This window comes from Rhodnius prolixus, unplaced genomic scaffold (genome assembly GCF_049639745.1).
Source record: "Rhodnius prolixus isolate KJV_2025 unplaced genomic scaffold, Rpr scaffold_7, whole genome shotgun sequence".
Classification (NCBI taxonomy): Eukaryota; Metazoa; Arthropoda; class Insecta; order Hemiptera; family Reduviidae; genus Rhodnius; species Rhodnius prolixus.
The window spans coordinates 2,138,835-2,149,445 of NW_027411582.1; the positions used below are offsets into that span (position 1 = coordinate 2,138,835).

The window sequence follows — 10,611 nt, forward strand, 5'->3', positions numbered from 1 at the left end:
GTTGTGAGCTAAAATAATGACGTCATTAGTGACGTTTTCGCCACGACCCCTACGATCGTCATGTGGTGCGGCTGAAGGTACATTTTGATCGTTGTGGGCGCTTAGTGGAACGCACCCTAAACTGACCTCTGAATCTTGGGGCTCCACCATTGCGTAGACTCTGCAGTGTCGAGCGAAAGAAAATGTCGCCAAAAAAAAAATAAACCATAATTATAACATTATTATTTTTTATTATAACATTAAATTTTTTTTAAAAATTTATGACATTTGATTAAAAAATACAATTAAATTTGTATATGCGTAAAGTTACAAGGTTAAATTTATTCCTATAGACATAATTAATCTTTAAATAGACTTTTTTTCTCATTATACAACATATATTTACAATTCAAGTAAACAATAAATCCTCTCTATTACGTTCATATTTTATATAAATTTATTTACAAAAGAGGCAAGTAACTTTTAAATTTTTATGTACTATCATATTGTTCTCTTCATCCTATAAAACTATAGGACTTTTGTAGTTGAAGCTAGTTTGTTAGAAGATAACTATTTTGTTCTTTGTTTTTATTAATACTTACAACTAATCAATAAAGCTAATGTAATCAAATTAATTTTTAATGAAAGAAAACTATTAGAACACTAAGACTATTCACCAATCCTTAGCGTCCGCCATGTTGACTATTCACGTCCAAGATACTTTTTAATAGCTCAAGTACCGAAAAAAAAGGAAAACGCAGAAGATGAAAATGGTTTAAAAATTGATGTTTTCGTTTTTATCTTTTCAGTTCAAAGGAGAATAAATGAACGGATCTCTGGGTTCATTCAAGGGTTAGAATTTTTTTCTACTAAGAAGAAATGAAGAAATTAGAAAATAATCTGCAGTATAAGAAGTCTTGTACTTGCTGCACGTCACCGTGCAGTAGAACCTAGTCGTGCTTGCAGTTTAGGAGAAGTCATTTAAACTTCATCACAACCTTTCAACCGCTTTTCTCCATTTTGAACACTTGGCATAATATCTTGCAAGGATAGAAATACACCTTAGGGGGAATTAGTGCCACAACTGATGACCCCTAGGTCGCATTGATGAAGAATTTCTAGTGGAACCTGGATGGAAAAAAAATCTAATGAATGGTTGATTCAAGTCTGGGATTAACCGGGATTAAGAGAATCCAGCTTAAAACTATTTGGCACGGTAATTTGAAATAAAATTAAAAGAATAGCTTTTTTTTTTTTTTAAAAAAAAAGACAATGTCCAGTGTGGTAGTTTTTTTACAAAGCGCCCCACATTCATTTAATATTTGGTGACAGCAAAGCACCATTCCCCGCGGAGGGCAATTCGACAAAAGTGGTTATGCAAAAAAAAGAAACAAGGCTATTGGCTACCCTAAAAACAAGCCACCGATCAGGTTCCAGAAAACGAATTGCAGTCTTTGTAATATAGGGTGGGGGGCAAAAGGTATGAACCGGTTTTAAAGGGATGTAAAACAAAAATAATTCAACTTACAGAAATTATGTTTATATTGTTTAATTCAGTACAGAATCTAGTTTTTTACATTAAGTTTGAAAGGTGATAGCACATAGGTGGCGGCCGTCCGCCGCGATGCACTCTTGAAGGCGAATTCTGAAGTTTTCAACCGCTCTTCTGCACATTTATGCTATTGGGCTAATAAAAACCCAAGGGAAATTCACCAGAGGCCACTTCACTCCCCTAAAGTGACTGTACGGTGTGCAGTATCCCAATTTGGGATTATTTGTCCTTACTTTTTCAAGGATAATGGGCGAACCGTCACTGTCACCGCTGAGCGCTATGTGACAATGTTGGAAGAATTTTTTGAACCTGAGCTGAAAGAATTGAGTGAAGCAACTAATCTGGGATACATCTGGTTCCAACAGGACGGGGCTACATCCCACACTGCTAGGATTTCAATGGCGAGATTGAGGCAAGTGTTCCCCCAGCGCCTCGTCTCTTTGAGGGGTGACGTGGAGTGGCCTGCGCGCTCACCAGATTTGAGCATTTGTGATTTTTTTCCTTTGGGGGGTACATAAAGGAAAAAGGTTTTAAACATCGTCCACATACCCAGGAAGAACTTAAGGACAGAATCAGAGAGGAAGTTACGGCAATACCCATCGAAATGTGCAGAAGAGCGGTTGAAAACTTCAGAATTCGCCTTCAAGAGTGCATCGCGGCTGACGGCCGCCACCTACGTGATATCATCTTTCAAACTTAATGTAAAAAAACTAGATTCTGTACTGAATTAAACAATATAAACATAATTTCTGTAGGTTGAATTGTTTTTGTTTTACATCCCTTTAAAACCCGTTCATACCTTTTGCCCCCACCCTGTATATATTTTCTTTCAGTCTCTGTAATATATATATGTCTTCCAGACTGTTCCGAACTCCACCGAAATTAGCCGAACAATGATTCGGTATCCAATGAAAGAGGCAGATCTCCTCCCACCCAACACAGTGTACTGGCCGAGATCAGTGTGTATGGACGAAAAATTAAATTTTACTTCAGCAAATTTATTGGCATTGACGGACGCTAAAACAAATACATCCAGAATACAATTTGATTTAACATATCACTCTCTTGAATTTAAAAAAAACTAAAATATATATCACATTTGTTTTTTCTTCTTTTTTTCACACACATATATATAATTAAAGCGTACATAAAGTTACAAAAAAATTATAACTAAAAAAAAATAATATATATATATGCATCACCAAGACGACAAAAGAATCTACTAATACAAATCTGTCTTATATCTTGTAAGTTTCCATTGCTTTGAACCTGAAGACCTTTTTTGGGTAAATTAAAGCAGATTTTGAAATTAAATAGAAAGTTCTTGAGACAGGAATACTTCCATCCAGGGTTATGAAGAAAGAGAACCCCACGATCTTTTTCTTAATTTCATTTTAAAGGACTTATCAATTTTCTTGTCTATTTAAATAAAAAACTTCCTTCTTTTCTGTGCCTACTCGTTCCGTTTCACCATGACAGTTAACTGGCCCACTACCTGTTAATGAAGAAGCTTTTCCATTTTTTCTAACCTGATTTACTCAGAAATTCTGACTATGACAGACAGAAAAAAAGGTAATAGACGAGAAAGACTACTTTGGTCTTTTTTTTTGGAGCAGTAGGACTGCTAAGCCGACGTTGTTACCAAATCCTAGAAGACTGTAACTTTGATTATTACACCCCGCCCATCATTAGCGCCCTAAATAAAAAAAAAATCAAAAGTAATTCAAAGTTAAGAGCCCAATATAAAAAAAAAAATTGCTGTGAACACAAATGTACACGCTTTTTTTTTTGAAAAACGTTACTTTATATAGTTTTAAAACATTTTTTTAAATTCAAAATTTAGAAAATGGCAGATCCTTTTGTCTGTATATAGTTTATATTTATTTAGTTTTAAATAAATTTGGTATATTCAGTACACAATTTTTTTTGGAAATAGAATTTTAGAACCATTCATCAAATTAAATCATCTATACAAAATGAAAAAATCTGTCTCAGAGTCAAAATTTAATTAAAATTTTACTGAAAAATAAATCTCTCTGAGCGACTTTTTGTTCGTTCTATAATGGGACAAAACTAATACAAGCACTTTCTTATTTATATATATGTACTATATACACGTGATGATACATAAGATTACTCACATAAGTGATCGATTAGAGGAGAAGATTAACCATCGACCACGTATGTGAGTAACGCCATGACCCCAATACCTAGTATCAAAAATGATAATTGTTTAAATGATTCCCAACGACTTTTCTCTTCGACCAGTTCTGGCAATACTGTTACCAAGGCAATGTGCAGGAAACCGCCAGCCGTGAACGGAAGTATCCATGAAGTTTTCTGTTCTGCAAGAAAAAATAGACATGAGTGAAATTAATTATTTTTTTTGACGTGAATACGTCTTTAAATTTGCTATCATACGGAGGCAATCAAAAAAAAAAAACCTAATGATAACAAAAGCGGGGGCATACAGTTTGGCATTATAGTTTCGAATCTATCGTCTACAACCAAAATTGAATTAGACCACTGGGTAGCTAAAGGATCAAAGAATTCATTACGATAAGCGAGGATTGTGACGCATCGCGCGCGCGGTGGAGGGGGAAGCGGCGCCATTTTGAGATCATTTTGCTGTGTATCGAGATTTGCAATTAGTATAACTTTTGACTCGGAGAAGTTACGATGTTCGTAAATCGTCAGCTGTCGTCACAATCTATCGATTGTGTATAAAACATTAGAGTAAAATAGTGACAGTGAATATAATAAGGTGTTAGAATAAAAAAAATATCAAAAATATACGAGGTGTGTTCAAAAAGTAACGGGAATTTTCGTTTTTTGAAAAAAATATTTATTTATTCATCTACATTAATATTGTCGCCTTCAAAGTAGTCCCCTTCGCATACAATACACTTGTGCCAGCGCTTTTTCCAATCCTCGAAACACTTCTGAAACTCGATCTTTGTGATAGCTTTCAGCTCTTTCAGCGATTCGCTTTTAATGTCATCTATGCTTGTAAAACGACGGCCTTTTAATGTTCTCTTTAGGTTTGGAAATAGAAAAAAGTCACATGGAGCCATGTCTGGCGAATATGGAGGCTGGGGCATCGTTAAAGTTTTGTTTTTGGCCAAAAATTCACGAACAAGCAATGAAGTGTGAGCAGGTGCATTATCGTGGTCCAAAATCCATGAATTGTTTTGCCACAAATCCGGGCGTTTTTTTCGGATTGCTTCACGCAAACGGCGTTGAACTTGTAGGTAGTACTCCTTATTGATTGTTTGACCTTGTGGCAAGAATTCATGATGCACTATGCCATTAAAATCGAAGAACACAGTGAGCATAACCTTCACATTCGACCGCACTTGTCGAGCCTTTTTCGGTCTTGGCGATCCAGAATGCCTCCACTGGGACGATTGAGCCTTAGTTTCGACATCATATCCGTAAACCCATGTTTCGTCACCTGTTATAACACGTTTCAGTAGATCCGCATCGTTGTCGACTTCATTGAGTGACTCTTGAGCAACTTCCATTCTCCGCTGTTTTTGTTCGAAATTCAACAATTTTGGAACAAATTTTGCTGCCACACGTTTCATACCCAAAACATCCGAAAAAATTTCATGGCATGAGCCAATTGATATGGCAACATCATCAGCGACTTCTCTGATTGTGATTTGGCGATCGTTCATAACCATTTCTTTCACTTTTTTCACGTTTTCATCGGTTGTTGATGTGCTTGGACGTCCAGGTCGTTCGTCATCTTCAACGTTTTCGCGGCCATCTTGGAAACGCTTATACCACTCGTAAATCCTTGTTTTACTCATAGCAGACTCACCATATGCCTTTATTAACATTTCACACACTTTATTACACTTTACTTCATTTTTTACGCAAAATTTAATACAAATTCTTTGATCCATTTTTTTTAACAAACAAAAATCGCCAAGCTCGAAAAACACGTCTAACCTTAACGGCTGCCACTTAAGAAGTAAACAATGAATATTGCTGAAAATTTTATCGTACTTCAGGGGCATGTGTACCAACATAATAAAAAAAAAAAAATTTACAATCAGACTCTCCAGACCCGCGAAATTTAAAAATTCCCGTTACTTTTTGAACACACCTCGTATAATGTCGGCCTATACGCGTCGAAAAGCCAAAACCAAATACAGAGATCGTATACGGTTGGAAAGGGCTTCTCAAGGCTTCTTATCGAATGGTAATAATAAAACACCATATGACCGAGTCAAGCTGTGCCGGGAACGTAAAAGAATGAATGCGGTCGAGCGGATCAACGACGGTGTCCAGTACATCTGCAGCTGGGGCGGTTGAAATTATGGAAGTGGATGATGAAATCGCTTCTACATCGAAAATGGACTGTATAGGCATAGATTGTGTTCGATCGTCGATTTGTTTCCTTGATTTCATCCTAAATACATAAATAAAAATATTTTATAAAAAAAATATAACCCGTTACGCAAACGTATTCACGTACAACACGCGGCCACAGTTTTTTTTTTTTTCGAAATTTGGTAGCTGCTAATATAAACTTTGGTTATGCTCTATGCAAAGAGGTTCTTAAATCGCAGGTACCAAAAACTGATCTATGGTCCCCCCAAACTGGTGTGAATTACTGCTACGGCTCTACAATTTTAAAAGACCTTTAAAAAGAAAATTTGGAGCCACCAATCAAGGATTAGTCCCCGGTCACGTTGCCAAGTTACCTCCCTTCATTGGCTTCTCGCAAGCTATTCTGAAAAAGATTCTCCCAAATTGTTCTAGATATTATACTGCTCAACTCTTGGGCTGGAAAACTCGATAGTCAAGGATAACCTCATCCTGATTTCCTAGCAAGCATTTACCCACGTATTCTAAAGAAAGGGCACTTCAAGATGTGAAGATTCAATGGCAGAAAGTGCGTCCCTCTAACTTTGGTAGAACTCCCAGGCTCTCTTTGGGAGGGGCGAGTTTATTGGGATAACCACTCAGACCTTCCATCTCCTTGCCAACTCGGAGAATTCACAAAGAATTTCAAAGACTGGGGCGCTTTTCTTGATTGTAAGGGTATTCTCTAAGATTTTTTCCCCCCCTAACCGGACAAACTAGTACTACTTCAATGTTTAGAACTGTTTGATGGCCACTATTCATCGCTTTCATCCAGAATATCAAAAAGGAAGTTGCAGTTTGTGGCATAATAAAGCACCCATCCGGAAATCACTTCTTGTGCACAAAATTTTTGGCAAAAAATAACTTTTGTGCGTTGAATTATTCACCGTTTTCGCTTGTTTTAACCTCCACTTCTTTTTATTTTATTTCATTTTTTTTTTTCCACACAGGTTCGTTATCTGGGGCTCTACCTAGATAGCCGTCTAACCTGGAATCCTCACACAAGACTTAAAAGACAAGAACTGAACAGACGCTACGGACTACTAAAGAGACTCCTTGGACCGAAATCCTCCATGAACGTACAAAACAAACTTACTCTTTACAAAACACTATTACGACCAATATGGACATATGGAGCAGAATTGTGGGGCTCCGCCAAACCATCTAACATCCAACCTATCCAATCTTTCCAGTCTAAAGTCCTCCGCCGAATCGTTAACGCACCATTCTATGTCTCCAACCGCACCCTCCATCATGATCTCAATATTCCCTACGTAAATGAGTTAATCCACACCCGATTCCTAAATTTCCACAGCAAACTCTCTGATCACCCAAATCCTCTGGCTCAATCACTATCCACATCGTCCCATCCTGACAATCCTCCACGTCGTCTAAAACGGCGCTGGCCACGTGACCTCATTGCCTCCTAAACCCCCAATAAGTACCTAGAGAGTTCCAGCGCTGGTTGGTTTCTCTCATCCTGTCATCCTGGTTGTGGTACTGAGCCAGCTCAGTGGCACAATCGAATGTTACTAGTATTTTTGCACTTTTGCTAAATGTATATTTTTGTACAGTTGCAAATAATAATCATAATAATAAAAAAAAAAAAAAAAAAAAAAAAAAAATTTCATTTTTTGGGGGGGGGGCGTTTTGAGATCTTATCCATTAAGGAGGGCACAATGATCACAGTACGCTGCACTACAAGTAAAAGAAAGAAGAGGAATTTTGGGAAGGAAACTCGATCTTTCAAATCCTTGAATTTAAAAAAGTTAAATCCACGATGAAATCAAAAATTTAGTGAGCTTGAAGAAACTCTAGTGAAAAGCTAACAAATCACTCAGAGAGCTTACCAATAACATCCGACGCTCCGCTGAAAGCTACAGCCGTACAAGCACCGACCAGACTGGATGAAGCTGTAACGATTTGTGCTTTGGCCGCGTCCAATCTTGAAAAGCCAGCTCTTAACAGTATGGCGAAATCGCCTACTTCATGAGGAACTTCGTGTACAAGTATAGCTAGAGTTGTTAAGACTCCAACTCTATATGATAGCAGGAAACTGCCTCCTACAGCCAGACCATGTGTGAAGTTGTCAATCACATTAGCCATTAGATTTAGATAACCACTTATCTGAAAAAAGAAAATGATTTTAATACATTAAATACAATTAATACAAGTTCCTTAACAATCAAAAGAGGTTAAAATCTCAATATGACTTCGATTAATGAAAATAGCTTGTGACCCATCATGATAATTTCCAAGTACTGCTTATCTTTTTCAGACGGGTTTCTTTCAGGGAACTGATTAAGCCTCATATTAACAGATTAAATAAAATCTAAGGCCACAAGATTGGGTGTCGAATCCAGGTGCCACAACTTGACTTGTGACTTTAAACCGTGACCCTAAACATTCGGATGTTGCGGCGCCAGGTACCTATTATCATCTTTAAGGATGATCCATAGGGAAATTATAGCCAGTTTCAGTCATATGTTTTCATTTACTGAGACTAAGTCATCTTCAAAAACATTGGAACGTAGTTCAACTTTTTATATTTTTGAGCACCACTTACCATTTACAGTGCCGATACGATAGACGAAAGTAAAAAAAGTTAAAATTTACAACAAGGAAATTCTAAAACTTTAACAAAATTAAGTTTAAAAATGAAGCAATATATTTTAATTTCAACTACGGCTGAAGGTCACAATAAAAACAACTGACATTAGTAGCATCTTTATCACTTTTATGAAACAAAAAACTCAAAACAACAAGAGACGCATATGTAAAGACATTTTTTCTTTTCACAATTACTGTTCGATAGTACATTTCTTTCTTTTAAGCACGCAATTTCGATAAGGCCAAATTTTATAAATTAATACAAAATGTTTCTTATAAAATGATCAAGGATGTATCGATTACTATCGTATCGATTTTCCAATATCGAGTTATCACAGTAAATTTCAGTTTTCAGGTGCCTCCTTGAGAGTCAGCAAACGTATTGAAGTTTTTACAAAATAATCTCCCTTTCTATCTCTTTCCCTTCTGAATTGTGCGAAAATAACATTGTCTCAAAAATAATAAACCTGAGGAAGCTTGATTTGGACACCGCCATTGGATCTGAAATAACTTAGCTGACAAAAATCTCGTAAACATGAAATAGCACTACATAGTTTGTTTTTTGTGCAAGATTTTCTATTAGCATGCGCTAAAAACAATTTTTTTCGCGTTCGGAGACCTCAAGGCGTGCATCAATATCTCAATTTCGTAAATATGGTAAGATCGCAATACTTTCTTGCCTATTACACATACTAAGGAAAAGTAATAAGTAGAGCATTCAGTTTACGATTTAATTATGACTCATATTATCGATTGTGGCTCTAGTCTCAGTAATCAGACCACAACGACTGCGGTTCTTTATTCATACTGTATTAATGGTTATAAATTAAAGAGAATAAATAACATGATATATTATTCTCAGTAACTTCTAACACAATTCTGTACTAAAGAATCCACCAATTCAGGGCCGACGGTATAGATTTATAAAGTTGATTGAAAAATTAGGACTGTCCCAGGTGAATCGAGGGACATCTGATCAACTTCGTTCATGGTGTGTCAGGGTACCACAACCCTTTTAAAATAATTTATTTCAGTGAACTTCTCTTTTTTCCTTCTTCTTGAACGTATTAACCAGTTAACTGTTTCGATCTTATTGGAAAATCTGTTCCCCTCTGTGCGTCGTACAATTTAAGCGTCAAACCCAGAGTATGCTTGATATGAAATTGGGTTGCAATGAAATGACTTTTATACATTTTTTTTCGTTATTTCTTTTATGTACATTTATACATTTATTTATATTAACATAAATAAGAACCAAAAACATAAATTTCGTTGCACTCGAATATACTATTTGTTGTTGATCTGGTAACAGCTTGCTACACACTGATTTACTTTCTTCGATGGGACAAAAATATTTTCTAAATTACCTTATCTCAAATACGCATTCAAATGATGAAAGTGTTACTGAGGAAATCCGACAAAGGATCATAAAACTTGGGAAAACCTGGTGCCACTAAATAAACTAAACAGCTCACTCAATACTCTCCTTGCATAAATACCGAATTACAAAGAATGCACTCTGCTGCAATTATCCCGAGTAGAACGCAACATAACAGACTGGTATTTATGCAAATGAATCCCTCTGACCAGATGATAAAATACAAACAATTATGTAGGGAAATATCCTTGGCAGGTTAGTTAGCCCACTACGCACTTAGGATGAAACCTAAATCTTGAACCCCGCAGATGAGCCAAAAAATAAAGAGCTTCGCCTCAAAGAAAACAGGTAAATAGGGAACGAAAAGGATCCTCATCACGTTTTTCATTACCAGGCGCGCCACTTACTGCCGTAGTCTTGCCTAACACAATATATGAATTCGTTATTGATTCAGTGATGACTAATAAAAGACAAGGATACATTTACGAAGATTAATTCATACTATATCTATCTATTAGTTCTTTTTATTTCGGAATGGCCTCAAAATAATCCAAACTTCTTGCAGTTTACGAATATATTGTTAGTTTTAACTATGAATATATTGGTTTCGTGACCGTAAATTGTTAAACTTAGGATGGATGATTTGCGAGAAACTGTAACTCAACCAACCCGCATAGCCACGCCCTGAAGAGGACAATATATTTGTCGAAACGTT

The 10,611-nt window shown here is 36.3% G+C and overlaps 1 protein-coding gene across 1 annotated transcript in view; it reads right to left on the reverse strand.

Annotated features, from left to right (window-relative positions):
* Positions 1–210: 210 nt before the first annotated feature.
* The window catches only part of Zip99C (Zinc transporter Zip99C), a 30,201-nt gene continuing 19,800 nt past the window's right edge, over positions 211–10,611 (reverse strand). Inside the window, exons 4-5 of the mRNA XM_074113426.1 lie at positions 7,759–8,035; positions 211–3,876 (exon numbers count right to left, since the gene is read on the reverse strand). Of these exons, the coding sequence (XP_073969527.1) occupies positions 3,698–3,876; positions 7,759–8,035 (456 nt within the window). The 3' untranslated portion in view covers positions 211–3,697. The remainder of the gene's footprint in view (positions 3,877–7,758; positions 8,036–10,611) is intronic.